At 33.7% G+C, this 15,589-nt stretch overlaps 3 protein-coding genes across 3 annotated transcripts; all 3 read left to right on the forward strand.

Annotated features, from left to right (window-relative positions):
- Positions 1–463: 463 nt before the first annotated feature.
- Positions 464–7,431, forward strand: LOC129805062 (luciferin sulfotransferase-like). Its single transcript, XM_055852882.1, has 5 exons — positions 464–795; positions 991–1,244; positions 5,885–6,085; positions 6,148–6,306; positions 7,406–7,431. Exons 1-5 carry the CDS (start codon positions 464–466, stop codon positions 7,429–7,431), a joined length of 972 nt encoding a protein of 323 aa, XP_055708857.1.
- Positions 7,432–7,611: 180 nt separating this feature from the next.
- On the forward strand, positions 7,612–9,325 carry LOC129805064 (luciferin sulfotransferase-like). The gene is made up of 3 exons (XM_055852884.1): positions 7,612–7,810; positions 8,719–8,919; positions 8,983–9,325. The coding sequence occupies exons 1-3, from the start codon at positions 7,612–7,614 to the stop codon at positions 9,210–9,212; spliced, it is 630 nt and encodes a 209-aa protein (XP_055708859.1). The 3' UTR covers positions 9,213–9,325.
- A 1,589-nt stretch (positions 9,326–10,914) lies between these two features.
- Positions 10,915–12,991, forward strand: LOC129803720 (luciferin sulfotransferase-like). The gene is made up of 4 exons (XM_055850474.1): positions 10,915–11,392; positions 11,990–12,246; positions 12,311–12,511; positions 12,575–12,991. Exons 1-4 carry the CDS (start codon positions 11,061–11,063, stop codon positions 12,805–12,807), a joined length of 1,023 nt encoding a protein of 340 aa, XP_055706449.1. The 5' UTR covers positions 10,915–11,060; the 3' UTR covers positions 12,808–12,991.
- The last annotated feature ends 2,598 nt before the right edge of the window (positions 12,992–15,589 follow it).

The raw sequence follows: 15,589 nt of genomic DNA on the forward strand, positions 1-15,589 counted from the left end.
TACATTATATGTTTCCGTAAATAGGCCCTTGATTTTTGTAATTTCTTAACAATATCGACGGCTGCATTCTGTTCCATTCTAAGTCGATTTAGAATTGTATGACTTCGAAAATGCTCATGTGATTGAGTTCTGCAACTGGAAAGAAAAATTTAGTAGTCATCCGATGCAGATGACGAGATAATCAATTTTGAGATAAAACAGTATGCGGAATGAGACCGTCGATATTAAATGTTGAAGGCTGGCCTTTATTTCTTTAGTTAATATAAATTACCAAATCACTGTTTATGGGCAATTTAGGCCTAATTTTTCTTCTATCGTCTAGTTCTTTAACTTTTCTAGTGCTTAAAACTCTAAGTTAACATGTTGTTTTTACTATTAGTAATAAAAAATGCAATGAAATTAGAGACACGCATTACTTTTAAATAGTACTCTTTAGTCGTCAGGTGACTATTATAGAGCTAAGATGCCTTTTACTTGCGAAATACTGGAGCCTAGTGAGGTATCAAAGAGAGTAACTTACTATCAGGAAACGGGTTTTATTCGCGTGAAAAACAATAAAGTCCCGGAAAATTTTCCATGCGTTGAGAAATTGTGGAGTGATGGGTACTGTTTATCTAGCCGATATGAAAATTATGTTGACGAGATAGAAAACTTCAAAATTCGCGAGGATGATGTCTGGGTTGTGACTTATCCAAAATGTGGAACAACCTGGGCGCAGGAGATGGTGTGGCAGATCTGCAATGATCTCCAATTGAACACTTCTTGCAACCTTAGCGAAAGATTTCCCTTTTTTGAGTAAGAAATCTTTTTCCATTCAAAATTTTTAAAATGCAAAATATAATAGAATTCAAGAAGTTTGAATAATAAATTTTCTTTATTTTTAATATTCATTGATAAAAATAAGTAGTTAGACCAAATTTTATCATAATTATTTATGATCATTAATTAAATTAAATCGTACAATACTTTTTTTCCAAAAAATATCTTCAGAGCTGGATGCATGTGGAATAATTGGCCGAATAAAACATTAAATTTTCTAAATGATGAACCATCTCCACGGTTTTTCAAGAGTCACCTTCCTGCTTCCCTTCTGCCTAAACAAATTTGGACGGTTAAACCTAGAATTGTCTACGTTGCTAGAAATATGAAGGACGTGATGGTATCTTTCTACCATCACTATCGCAATATATGCCTATTTTCAGGCACTTTTTCTGATTTTGCAGAACTTTTCATGGATAATCGTGGTATGATAATATTTAGGGGAGAGCGGGGTTGTTTGAGACACTCCACTCTTTCATTTCGGTTTAAAAAACTGTATTTATTGATTATATATTTGAAAATATTTTACTCAATTCAAATGAATAAAGCAGAAGTAGTGTTACTTTTATTATATAAAAAAAAAAAACAGAATGAGATGACAAATACATGTGTTTGACCTTTGAGCAACAGTGAGTGAAATCGTGAAATTTGTTTGATTAAAAAATTAAGGTAGAATCGGCGTATAAACAAGAACGTCAGGCAAGAGCAGGCATGTTTGAGACACTTTTTTATGTTTTGACTTTGTTTCCAAACACCAGAAAATTATCTTTAAGTTTATTTTAAAAAAAACTCGATTAATATTTTTATCATAATTATTTAAATAATCAAAGAATAATCCACCATGTCTCAAACTGCCCATGTCTACGTTTTGAGTTTATTTCTAAAACTCCGAAAATTATCTTTAAGTTTTAAAAAAAAACCGATTAATATTTTTTCATATTTATTTAAATAATCAAAGAATAATCCACGATGTCTCAAGCATTCAGGCTCTCCCCTACATTATACGAGTGTAGAAAGTAAATTATTTTGAATCGCAAATAAGTTTATCAAGCAATTTTCAAATATCCCCGTAATCACCGAATTTAAAATTAATAAATCGCTCTTCCAGTATTTCAGAGGCGCATGTCAATTTTAAACGTTTTTTAAGTGACAATGTCCCTTACATAATTATTATGATTTCAGTAAATGATTTCAGAAAAATTGAAACATTGAAAGGCTGCCGCATTCAAAGGCAGACCACTTTCCCCTATTAACGATTTAACATTTTAGGAAACCAAAAAAAAATGTTTTTATAGTGTTAATAAAAACCCTAAAAAACACTCATCAGAATCTTTGCATTCATTTTAAAAACACATAAAATCTCTTGGATAATATTCCATCTTGTCACTGACAGTTGAGCAACACGACCGGTAAAACAAGTTTCGTAATTCCAATGCTCGCCGCTACAAGCGCAAAACAGTCTCATTTTATACAGTGGACTCTCGCTAATTCGGCTCTTTTAAGATCGGGCTACTTTTTAATTCGGGCGGCAGTTAGAATCGAAAAAAATTTTGACATTTTTCAAATTTGATTATAATTATCGAATGAAGCAAATATCCTTAAATTTTCTATGGTTTGTCTTAATTTTGTTGATGTGATTTTGAATCATTAAGGGATTTTCAGGAAATTTACAATATATATGAGCACGGAAACTTAACATGTGCATACAAATGAACAACAAATCGTTGCATTTCAAAAAGTTTGTTGCCCGAATTTCTCCCTAATTCGGGTGACATTCCAGCCCCAAATGCCCGAATTTGAGAGAGTCTACTGTATATATTTTCTAAGGGGAAGGGGAGACTGGGGCAAAAGTCACAAAACGGATATTTTATTATTTTACAAGCTACTCGAGCGCTTCAAAAATTTCTAATAAGTTCAGTTTTATAGGAAATTTACCGCTCTAAAACCTTGTGAAAGTAATTTTCCTCTATTTTGTAAGGAAATACGTTTATCGAGCCAATTTCTAAAAGGTAATTTGGTGATTATTCTCAAAAATGTTGGGGTAAGTAGTACCAGACATTGGGTATTATCATATTAGGTGAGATTCTTAACAATCTCACCTACTATAATCCTAACAAAATTTCATGTCGTCCGATCGACCTCAAATTTGGCCAAAATGTGTTTCAGCACTTCCTGATCACGAATATATATGTGGCTAATTTACGTTCCCGGCCGGCCGGCCGGCCGGCCGCTCTTTGGAGCTTAATAGCTCCTAAACTAAAAAAGATATCGACTTGCGGTTTTCGGCAAAGGTTATATATCGGGTGAAAATTGCAACTTGGTGCATAGACCCCCCACCCCCCACCCCTCCTTCCGCCATTTTGAAGACCCCCCTTTTTTTGTTTTCTCAATAGCTCCGCCCCTATGGCATTCAGCGGACTCAAATTTTAGTATGTTATAGCTGGGCCTTAGAGCTTTCCATCAATACCAAACTTAAGGTCCCCCGACCCCCCTGACCCGAGCTATAAGGGTCCAAAAAAAATTTCTTAAAATGGCCATAACTCCGGTTCTAATTGTCAGAATTTAAAAAGTGAGGGCTTTTTGGAAAGCTCTCGTGAAATGCCACTTCTCCTTCTAACATCGCAAGTTCATAAAACCACCGCTAGGGGCGCTTTTTTTAAAAAGAAAATTTTTAAATCTTAAAAGTTAAATAACTCAAAAATTCCATTGTGCATCGGGCTGAAAATTTTAGTATGTTGTAGCCAAGCGCCTGGCAAGTTGGCCTTTCTATATGGAGCTATTTGAAGCCAATTCGTAATTTGATCTCGGACTCAGCTCACAGTGCTCCAAGTAAAAAATTTATTTAAACAAAAATTTGGTATATTTATCCCTCCATACGGAAAGGTATCTTATAATACGGAAAAAGTGCTCACTTTTTAAATATTTAGCATAACGATCACGAATGCAGAAAAAATCCCATACGCATTTGTATGTGAAAGTAAGAAACTGGCTTCAATTTTGAAGGCCACTCGCCAGGGACTAGGTTGTAGCCGTTGATTATACCGATTATACCTATCAAACAAAAAAAACCTTAAGTCGATCCATAACCCCTGACCCGAGCTATAAGGGGTCAAAGTTCGAACATTGACCGGCCTCTATCTCCGGTTCTAATTAACATAGCGACCTAAATTTTACCTTTTTGATTTCGTCTCGATGAGCACTTTCAGATGGAAGTTCAAAAAGTCACCACAGGTGGCGCTGTGATAGCGTCAAAATTCATCGAAATTCAAAGTCACTTTTCTCAAAAACGGCATTGTGCAAGTTAATGAAATTTTAGTATGTTGTAGTCCAGTCTAGAACGTTTCCAAAATGGTGCGTATGTGCGCTGTGGTTTCAATAGAACCGGAGATATGAGGGGTCAAAGTTCAAGAAATTCAAAAAATCATATCTCCGGTTCTATGTGACCGATTTTGATGAATGAGGGCTTAAACGAAAGATCTCACCAAATGCTACAACTTTCTAGAATATTTGAACTTCGTGGGACCAACACCAGGGGCGCCACAGTCGAAAAACCAATTTCAATATCACATAACCTCAATTATCTCGACTGTCGCTGAACCGATTTTGATGATTACTTCAACATAATTGTAGAGCACATTTGTCTCTACATTTCGTCCATACATCATTTTCCACTCAGACTACGCTATCACTCCGATTTTGCCGTTTAAGTGTGAAAAAATTGATTTTTCCCATAATAACGCTTTGAAATCACTCAGATGCCAATTTGACTGCCTCTACTCCACCAAGACACTTAAAATAGGGGTTTAAATGGAAAGTCCCGCAAAATACAACAATTCTTTGATTTAGTTGAAGTTCAACAAATGAACACTTGGGGCACTCTGGATGAAAAAACGAGTTAAGAAACAAAAAACCTCGCTTATCTTGGCTTCTGAGTAATCGATGAGTTCAAGTTCTACGGCAAAATTATAGAGAACATTCTGGTCTACATTTCACCCATATAACACTTTTCTGTCAGTTCATCCAAATCCTTGACATTTTGGTTCAAATACAAAACTTGTATAATTTCACGAATTTGATTCAAGATAACTGAATGGCGTCTCCCAACTTCAGCTCTAAATCGAATTTGCATGCACTCCGAGTTAGCTCACGTTAAGAATCTCACCTACATAAGCCGGTTAGGATTATCTGTCCCTTTTGATTCGCTTCATTACAGGATTCCGTAAATTTAAAAAAAAAACCTAGATTGCATATTTTCATAGAAAATTTATTCATCTACACTTTTTAAAACACCGTTTCTCTGCGAGAAAAGTGAGAAAACGAGAAAGGTGCTTTTCAAGCTGTTTTAGAAAAAAACACACAAGAGACTGCTAATCGTTTGACTAATGCAAACAAAAAGTGGCGACATGAAAATGACGTTTCTTCTCGCCGGGAGACATCAGAAATTGCTTCGCTTTTTTGTTAGTTTTTGCTCTATACCTTTTGTGGCCATTTTTAATAAAAGGATTTCTGGAGAAAAGAACCTTTGTGAAATTCTAAAATAGGTAGAGGATTCGTATTCACAAAATCTAAATTATGTAGAAAATATTCACCAGTGCATCAATTTTGGAAAATAAGTAAGTAATAATTGTTATGTTCTGCAAGGAAAATATTTCAAAAATAGGGTTAAAAATTTATATATTTTTTATTTTCTAAATTCTTTGTTCGAATTCTAAGAAACTTACGACATTGAAGAAGGTCTATGGAGGCTATCTATAGAAAAAAATTTGAGCCGTTATATTTTTCACCTCGGAAGATTTTGAATTTTGATTTTTTCGATTTGTGACTTTTTGCCCCAGTCTCCCCTATTTTCTTTGGGAACTTCTTAAAAATAAATATGAAAGATAGGGGTTAATTCAGGCTTTAATTGACGCTTAACTGATGAGACGGGAAAAGCAATATTTTCTTTTAAATATCTATAGGGAGATACTAATCCCTTAATATCTATTAAAATCGACATGCGCTTCTGTATGGATGAACGATTTCATTTTTTTTAATTAAATAAGCCTGTTTTATTTCTCTTCTTCAGTGTACTTTTCGCCATTTGATTCACACATTTTAAACTTTTGGCATATGAAAGATAAAGAAAACATTCTCTTCCTCACCTACGAAGACATGAAGACAGATCTTCCAGCTGTCATTGAAAAAACAGCAGATTTCCTTGGAAAATCTCTTAGCAGAAATCAAATTAAAGATTTAGCTGATCATCTTTCGTTTGAGAATTTTTCTAGTAAGTCTTAGCATTTCTGTTAGCAAAAATTCATATCACAGAGACATAATTTTATTTTCTAGAAAATCCCTATGTCAACTATCAAGAAGAAATCTTACGTGTAAAAAAGGAATTCAACCTTCCAAGGGACTTTAATTTTATTCGGCGGGGAAAAGTAAATTCTTATAAGGATGAAATGTCCGGTGAAATGATTAATACGATCGATTCTTGGCTGGAAAATCGTCTTGGAGATTACAAAAATATTCAGGATATCAGGAAAATTTTCTTTAACGACTAAATTAGTTTTTATTCCTTGTATAATTCTTTTTCAATATACCTTTAGAACAATTTTGCAAATAATGTTGAAATTTAAATTTTTCAAAACTGTGTCTTTCAAATATTAAGAGCAATTAATTATTTACAAACGCGATCTAAAAATAAGAGTTTTTCTTATATCACCTAGGGTAAGTGTGCCAAATTCCGGCCAGCTTGCAATTCCGGCCACATTTTTTGTTCCTCGATTTTCCATGAATTTTTAGTTTTTACATACTCTAAAGATTTATACAATGCAAAAGAATAACAAAAAATGTAGCTTCGATAAACGAGATGACGAGAAAAAGATATTGGAAGAATTCCCGAAGGGCAAGAAACTATGAGGATGAAGGTGGCCGAAATAGGGCACCAAAGCTATGTCTACATTTTATTCATTTTAAAATGTATTAGGAATAATTTTAAAGTAAATAAAGACGATAAACTGTCTACAAGGTTCCAAGCAACACTCCTAAAGTAGAAGGAATGAAAAAAATCAATTTCTATTAAACATATTACATTTCAAACTTGAGACTTTGGTGCTTGCATGCAACTATGCCGAAATTTGGCACACTTACCCTATAAGAGTTTAAATGCAATAAAACAATTGTAACACTTTTGTGGGGCTTTGCAATGAAGATTGTGGATTAACGCGGTATCATTTATGACAGATAAGTGTTTGGTCAAGGACCTTGTGATAAGATTACAGAAATGAAAATAAAAAGAGAAAATGATATTTTTTTAAATTAGTATTCATTTGTCGGTTTCACACTGAAAATGCCTTTTATTATTGAAAAACCAGAACCAAGTGAAATATTGAAAAAAGTAACTTACTTTGTACAAGCGGATTTCATTCGGTTAAAAAGTACAGGGGTTCCTAAGGATCTCCCAGTTGATCAGAACTTGTGGAAAGATGGATACTGTCTCTCAAATTATTTTGAAAATTTTGCTGAGAAAATCGAAAACCTTGAAGTACGTAAAGATGACATTTGGGTTGTGACTTATCCTAAATGTGGAACAACCTGGACGCAGGAGATGGTGTGGCAGATCTGCAATGATCTTCAATTGAACACTTCTTGCAACCTTAGCGAAAGATTTCCTTTTTTAGAGTATTACAAAATCTATAAATTTTTCCATTAAATTAATTTTTATTATTTGCCATTTTACTAATGTTTTGCAGAATCGAATGTAATTGGGGGGGAACCTGGTCCCAGTCAAAAATAAACATTGTTACTCAAATGCCATCTCCAAGATTTATCAAGAGTCATCTTCCAGCTCCTCTTCTGCCTAAACAAATCTGGACAGTTAAACCAAAGATTGTTTACGTGGCCAGGAATGCCAAAGACACTTTGCTATCATACTATCATCATTGCCGGAACATTATGAATTTTTCGGGAAATCTTCCCGATTTTGCGAAATTATTTATGGAAGACCGAGGTAAAGAACATTTTTCTAAGGTAAAAAATATAAGCAGTAATGGTGCTATTCCAATAAAAAATGAACGTTTATTTTAGAACTTTAGTGTTCGCATGTGCTTCTGCATTATCGACTATTCTTTATGTTGGTTCCTATCATGACTGTTTAATGGTTTTATAACACGGCAAGGACTTAGACAAACAGTTGAGACACGAACTAAGAAAAAGAAAAGTCGATAATGCAGAAGTACTTGAGAATAGAAAAGTGCTTCCTCTTTTCATTTTTCATTGGAATAGCATAAATTTAAATAATTTCAGAAAAAAGGAAAATCTGAGGTGGAATGATGGCTTTTTGATACTATCGAATCCATAGTATCGATAAAATTGTATCTCTTAGATTTAGTGAATTATGGATTTTTAAACACTATTGCACCATTTATTTTACCGTTCTTGAAAGAATGTGACTGTTGAGAAATACTTATATTCGCTACAAAAAATATTGCTATCATTACAATTTTTCAGAATCGACAGTCGATACTATCGAAGAGAAGTTATCATGTCATCCATATTTATGTTCCCTTTCCCTAAACTTGCATAACAATTTCACTACATTTAATTCTTTTTATGCCCAACGCACAATAACTTTTGTTTAAAGTAAACATGCTTTTGACATTTCAATGAGAGTGACTGAGATCTAGATCTAGTCATCTCGCTCACTCTCATAGGAAATTATGAAAACATATTTACAAACAAATGTTATTGTGTGCTGGCTATTTATATTAATGTTGAATTTTTACTTTGAAGTGCCATGTACAGTGCCTTTTCGGAATGCAAAACTTTAGAATTTTATCTAAAAAAATTGTATTTTTTTAAAATAATTTTATTTATTGATTTCTAAAAGTTTCTAAATTCTAATTGAATTATTCACAGCTATTTACTCACCATATATCACGCACATTCTAAATTTTTGGCACTTGAGAAACGAGGAGAATATTCTATTTCTCACTTTTGAGGAAATGAAGAAAAATAACCCGGATGTTATTGAAAAAACAGCAGAATTTCTTGGGAAGTCTCTGACAAAAGAACAAATTCTGATTCTTTCTGAGCATCTCACTTTTGAAAACTGCTCCAGTAAGTTTTTTTTTGTAAATATTTCTGCAATTGAAAAATAAATTAAATGTTTTTTTTTTATAGAAAATCCTTATGTTAACCCAGAAGAGAGTCTTTCACGGCTGCGAAAAACACGCAATATTGCAAAGCCTGATAACGACTATCGTTTTATGCGTAAAGGAAAGGTCAATGCTTTCCGAGAAGAAATGCCTGCCGAAATGATCGAACAAATCAACATCTGGCTTGAAGATCAACTTGACAACCTAAATCTGAAAGATGACCGAGAAATAAGAAAAATCGTGTTTAATGAATAAAGTTTGTATGTTAGTTGATTACTCATGTTCCATGTTTATGAACTAGAAACTATTTGTTGTTATCAGTTAGGGGAAGGTGTGGCAATTCTGTGTAAGCGTAACTTTATTCACTAGTTTTGTCGAATAAATGTAAATTATATTCATGCTAACTTCGATTTAAGATTCTCGAAAAGCGATACTTGTACTACAAAGAGTTTTCACATTAATGATATAATTCATGTGAGCAACACATATTATTCTGGTGAGTAACATTGCTGCAGTAGATCGATAGATAAATAGATAATTTTAATCATCACAACACTTTGCGAGCGTGATATAGTTTGGTAAGTAATGGGAGTTTTGTAAATTTGCGGCCACTGCCGTCTTAGTGTTGGTGCCCAACCTCCAGAGTGAAAACCGTGGAAAACTCCTTCACAGGTTGTATATGCCAAAACATATCTAACAAATATCTAATGGATGGGACAATATAACAAATTGTCCTTATTGTTATGATATGTATCCTGCACATTTAATCAATAAAATGATTAGTCTTAGGGGAAGTGTGCCATATTTCGGCCTATAGTTGCATGCCAGAGCCAAAGTTTCAAGTTTGAAATGTAATATTTTTAATACAAGTTGAACTTTTTTGTTACTTCTTCTTAAGTAGTATTTCTTGAAACCTTGTGGATCATTCTTACAATTCATTAAAATGAATAAAAATGTAGACATAGCTTTGGTGGCTTATTTCGGCCACTTTCATTCTCATAGTTCCTTGCTCTTCCGGAATTCTTTCTTCTACAAGGTCGTTTTTCTCAACTTACTTATTGTTTAGTCTATTATCTTGAGATGAGAAAAACGACCTTGTAGAAGACAAATTTCAAATTGAAAAACGTTAAATTTGAAATGAAAATTCCTTTAACAGCCACTGAAAAAGACACGATATAGTGTCGAAAGCTCTGGAACCTTGAGTGTTTTAACCCTTTAAGGACGATTGAGTAACCCGTGACCTATAGAGAAAATAATTTTTCCTGACTACCTCAAGTTATTTCTTTTTAATGTTTGTACATAATCACGAAGTAGAAAGATGTAGGAATCTAGGATATTTTTTTGCAAATCTCCAGCTATTTGCTATATAAAAAATATTTGAGCTCAAAAATAACGAATTTTCAAATTTTCACGTTGGTGCTTGAATTTTAATATTTTTAATATATCTAATTTTATTTTTAAGCAAAAACCTCTTGGGACTAGAAACTATAATAACTACATAATATTTCTCAACAAAGTAAAAATTATAGTTTATTGGTATTTTCAAGAAAGCTTCATAATTTTCATGGGTCATATGTGACCCAATCGTCCCTAAAGGTAAAAAACACCGAATCTGTCTCTAGTGGATTTTCGAAGATTTGAGATTAGACTGTTTCCTGTTTTTGTTTAGTTTTTGTAAAGTATTTGTAAAACTACCCCAACCTCCTCTACAAGTAGAAAAACGTTACTCATCTTACGAGTATCAATTACAAAATAAATAAACATGCGACACTGAATAATGTGTTAAAATATTTTGATCCCTATCTATGTCTGTTTATTTTTAAATTTCTATTCTGATTTTTACTAATACTGCTTCACGTGCATACCAAAGCATAACGTCATATTATGTACAGAAAATATAAATGCGAAAAAGATAATATTGACATTGCAGTCTATAAACCAGAAATTTTTCCACAGCAACTGATTTCACATTGAGAATTCGGGAGATGTATTGAAAGAGTACTTTTTTTTAGTGTATCTGTTATCACAAGTGTTGACGTAGAGCTAAATTGTTGCCTGGAGATCGACGAGAGTCAGTCTTTTTCTGACCGTTCTGCAGCGACAATGTCCTTCTGTGAACCAATAGTTCGCGATGAGGTCTACGAGAAGGCCAGATACATGGAATGGACTGACTATTCGCGTTTTGGAAATTTCAATCATGATGATGTTCCCAGTGCTAAAAAATGGACCAAGAGAACATATTTCTTTCCCACGCACTACCAAAGATGTGTAGAGGACATTGAGAACTTCCAGGTACGGCCAGATGATGTCTGGGTTGTAACTTTCCCGAAATGTGGCACAACTTGGACACAGGAGATGGTGTGGCAGATTTGCAATGATTTGGACTTTAAAAAAGGCAAATCAATTGGTTTGAATGCCCGATTTCCCTTTTTTGAGTAAGTTTAATTTATTCTCTATTTCTAGTCTCTTAAACATGTTTGAAATTTTTTTTGATATAGCGAATTTTTTTTGAATCTATCGAGATGTTTAAAGTGATCGGGGGTTTCTGTCGTTTTCCTAGTGAGGTCGGTATTGGTAAGCCGGCGACAATTGCGACCGAGTTAAAGATTGGAATAAAACGTATTGAATTTCTGGGATTTCGCGAAACCTTTCATGCAAAATATGGTCTGGAAATTGTTTAATAGGGGGAAGTGGGGCACCTTTGAAAGTGGGGCACTTTTGAAATTGGAACTTTTATCCTATTTTTAAATTGAATATAGACATATCATAACGTAATTTACCTTCTCAATCTGTTTGAACAGCTAAATTATATCACGATAAGGCTCAATTTTATTTGAAAATAGGTGAAAAATCCCAATTTCAAAGGTACCCCACTTTCAAAGGTGCCCCACTTCCCCCTACGTATCCGTATGACTCACAACTTGAATTTCCAATATTGATTATCTTAATTAAGTATCTGTTAAACACGATAATTAAATTTATGGAGAGTACTGAAAAATACATAGCATTTAAACTTTTTATTTATTTATAAGGTTTGGTGCTCTGATGCCAGAAGAAACTGGATTTGATCCCATCAGCCTGCTCAACAAAATGCCATCTCCGAGGTTTATCAAGAGTCATCTTCCAGCTCCTCTTCTGCCCAAACAAATCTGGACAGTTAAGCCTAAGATAATCTATGTGGTGAGAAATGCCAAAGATGTTCTGGTATCATTCTATCATCACTACAGAAATCTTCAGGAATATCGTCAAAGTTTCAGCAACTTTGCAGAAGCCTTCATGAATGATATGAGTACAATTTACTGAGAAACTTTCTTTTCTCAAAAGAGTTTTATAATTATTCTTACTATTTTCAGTAATTTATGCTCCATTTGATACACATATTGTTGATTTCTGGCACATGAGGAATGAGGACAATATACTCTTTCTGACATACGAAGACATGAAGAAGGATCATCCAACTATTATTGAGAAAACCGCTGAATTTTTAGGAAAATCCTTAAATGAAGATCAAATCCTCGAACTTGCTGATCATCTTACCTTCGACAAGATGTCCAGTGAGTATTTTTGCTATATCCAAGAAATTCACAGTAATATCTTCATTATTGTTCCTTTTTTAGAAAATGAGTCGGTAGACCTCTTGCTCGAGATTAAGGATTTGTCAAGTACCCTGAAAGTCACCAAGATTGATGAAGACTTTGCCTTTGTGAGGAAGGGAAAAGTAGGATCTTACAGAGAGGAAATGCCTGCAGAAATGGTTGTAAAGTTCAACGAATGGCTACAGAAGAGACTAAATGACTTGAATGTTGATCCTGAACTTAGGAAGTTATTCTTTCTTCAAGAACAGCACTAGTTACAAGGTCTTTGCACCTCAGTAACATTCATCTCTGATCTCCCAGCTCAATAAATATGAGCCATACAACTGAGATCACTTTATCACACCAATCACATTTATTATTCTTGTATGTACCAGTTTAACTATGTAAATTTAAATTTGTGTATATTTTGTCTAGAAAATAAATAGTTACAGAATGAAATTGGAGCAATTTAAACACTACATTACGCCTTGACATATTTCAGAAGCAAATTACTATGTAAAAGTGCAATCTGATTGTTTGGGTGATTGTGTTAGTAAGATTAATATCACGATACTTTTTTTATTATTGTTGTCTCGTATGCACCACACAAATACTTCAATTTATAAATATCCCTAGTAACATTTTCTACAACATTTAAAATGTTACGTAAGCAAAGCGTGATTTTTACGTTACTGTTACTTAGAAACTCAGGACACCCTTTTTTAAGTAAATCTGACATTGTTGCCAAATTAATGACTGTGGTCAAAATTTAATTGACTCAATAGGTCCCGGTCAAAATCCCGAACGCCAAAATCCCGAAAGCCAAAATCCCGAATTCTTAAAAGTGTCATAGCTACTCCCGCGATTTCACTCGCGCTTGCTGGAGGCAAAGGGAAATCTTCTGTGTCTTGGAAAATTATTCTATAATTTATATATATATAATTTCATCCCTTTCAGGATTTTAAAAATTCGGGATTTTGGCTTTCGGGATTTTGGCTTTCGGGATTATGGCTGCCACCGGACTCAATAATGGGCCCGGTACACCTATTAGATCAAGAAAATTTCATGAAATCAAAATTCACATTCCTTTTATTTTCACACGTTTTGCATATGTCTATCTCATTCTCTCATACTCCAAATTCGATTGAGCTAAATTGAATTTGTTTTGATGTTTAAAAGAAGTAAGACTTTAAGTAAGACAGGGATTCGAATTTCGAGTTCATGAAATTTTCCTGATCTAAAATGTGTTCCGGATCCAAAAAGAAAGTTTTTCAAAATAATAACGTAAGTTTATCTTTTTTTATTTGTATCATTAATTAACATGATCAATCGCTCCTCGTGATTTTTTTTTACTCAAAACCCAAGATAAGAATGGGCACATTTTTTCAAGCACAAAGACTATTTCAAATAGTCAATTCATGTATATTTAAAAAAATTAATTTAAGAACTGTAACCATAATGCCATAGAGCTACGTGATTACATATTTAACTTTTGCAAATTATATTTGAATGCTTCTTGTATTTGTAGGATCAAGAAACTCATATTAGGCCACGCTTTGTTTTTCTTATCTCTATTTTTTGTGAATGCTTTTTTTTATGGCGATGATAAGCCAAAAGCTATACATTTCTTTTTTTTCGTTCACTTGCGAAACGTGTACTGTGTAATATTTTGTCTATTTTGGTTCACTTAGAATTTTGTATCTATAAACACTTAGAGATTTTATTATTATTCGTGTGGAGGAAATTAAGAAAAACATCATACGTACCTTGCCCAGTAACGGGCTACGTCAAGTGCATTTGGATTTGGATCTAAAATATCCTCAAATCCACAAGAAGGAAGAATCAGTGGATACACAGACAAGAGTGAGGTAGTCTGTATCTCCCCACAGTCACAAGTCTAACCAGAATCAATGTTAAATGATCCAGCTTACAGAATAGTCCCAAAATTCGTAATATTGCTCATTAAATCATTTCGACAAAGGCGTGACTTAAACTCAAATATCAATAAAAATAGTTTTTTTTATAAAATCGCGGGACCTTTAAAACCTTGAAGAGATTTCGTGAAACTCAAGAAAACTTGTTAAAACTGAAATCTGAGAAACCTGGAAATTTATTGGAAAACCCACGAAGTGTTTAAAGTTCCAGAAATTCAAAATTAGGGGACAGCGATCCCGGGCAAAATCCCAAAAGTCAAAATCCTAAAAAGCCAAAATCCCAAAAGCCAAAATCCAGTATTCTTCAGTGTCATAGCTCCCATGATTGCACCTTCGCTTGTTGCAGACAGAGGATGATTGTCTGTATTTCGGGAAATTATTCTACACACTATCCCTTGTCTAATTTCATGCTTTTTATGATTTTGAACATAAGAGATTCTGGTTTTCGGGATTTTAGCTTTCGGGATTTTGTTTCTTCGTGATTTTGGCTCTTCGGAATTTTCACTTTTTGGATTTTAGTTTTCGGGATTTTGGCTTTCGGGATTTTAGCTTTTTGGGATTTCGGCTATCCGGTATTTTGTCTTTCGTAATTTTAGTTATCGGGATTGTGCTTCTTTTGGATTTTGACTTTTCTGAATTTTGACTTTTCGAGATTTTGGCTTTCAGGATTTTGTCACTTCGGGATTTGAACCATTTGAGATTTTGGTTTTTGGGATTCTTAACTTTCCGAATTTAGGCTTTCAAGATTTTAGCTTTTCGGGATATTGGCTTTTCGGAAATTTGACTTTTGGGATTTTAGCTTTTTCAGGATTTTAGCTATCCGGTATTTTGACTTTCTTAATTTTAATTTACGGAATTGTGTTTCTGCGGGATTTTAGCTTTGCAGGATTTTGACTCTTCGATATTTTGGCTTTCGGAATTTTGTGTCTTCGGGATTTTGCCCATTTGAGATTTTGGTTTTAGGGATTTTAGCTTTCGGTATTTAGGCTTTCAAGATTTTAGCTTTTCAGGAATTTGGCTTTCCGGGATTTTGAGTTTTCAAGATTTTGACTTCCGGAATTTTAGCTGTTGGTCTTTTGTCTCTTTAGGGTTTTAGCCGGTAACGAGGGTAAAGTATCCTAAG

Source organism: Phlebotomus papatasi, chromosome 2 (genome assembly GCF_024763615.1).
Source record: "Phlebotomus papatasi isolate M1 chromosome 2, Ppap_2.1, whole genome shotgun sequence".
In the NCBI taxonomy this organism is placed as follows: domain Eukaryota; kingdom Metazoa; phylum Arthropoda; class Insecta; order Diptera; family Psychodidae; genus Phlebotomus; species Phlebotomus papatasi.

Bases quoted from the DNA above. Each gene is read 5' to 3' on its own strand.
- LOC129803720 (XM_055850474.1), top strand. From the start codon at position 11,061: ATGTCCTTCTGTGAACCAATAGTTCGCGATGAGGTCTACGAGAAGGCC. The intron at 12,247-12,310 runs GTACAATTTACT...TACTATTTTCAG, and splicing joins AGCCTTCATGAATGATATGA to TAATTTATGCTCCATTTGAT. The intron at 12,512-12,574 runs GTGAGTATTTTT...TTCCTTTTTTAG, and splicing joins TACCTTCGACAAGATGTCCA to AAAATGAGTCGGTAGACCTC.
- LOC129805062 (XM_055852882.1), top strand. From the start codon at position 464: ATGCCTTTTACTTGCGAAATACTGGAGCCTAGTGAGGTATCAAAGAGA. The intron at 1,245-5,884 runs GTATGATAATAT...TCTCTTCTTCAG, and splicing joins ACTTTTCATGGATAATCGTG to TGTACTTTTCGCCATTTGAT. The intron at 6,307-7,405 runs GTCTTGGAGATT...ACCTGGACGCAG, and splicing joins CGATTCTTGGCTGGAAAATC to GAGATGGTGTGGCAGATCTG.
- LOC129805064 (XM_055852884.1), top strand. From the start codon at position 7,612: ATGCCATCTCCAAGATTTATCAAGAGTCATCTTCCAGCTCCTCTTCTG. The intron at 7,811-8,718 runs GTAAAGAACATT...AATTATTCACAG, and splicing joins ATTATTTATGGAAGACCGAG to CTATTTACTCACCATATATC. The intron at 8,920-8,982 runs GTAAGTTTTTTT...TTTTTTTTATAG, and splicing joins CACTTTTGAAAACTGCTCCA to AAAATCCTTATGTTAACCCA.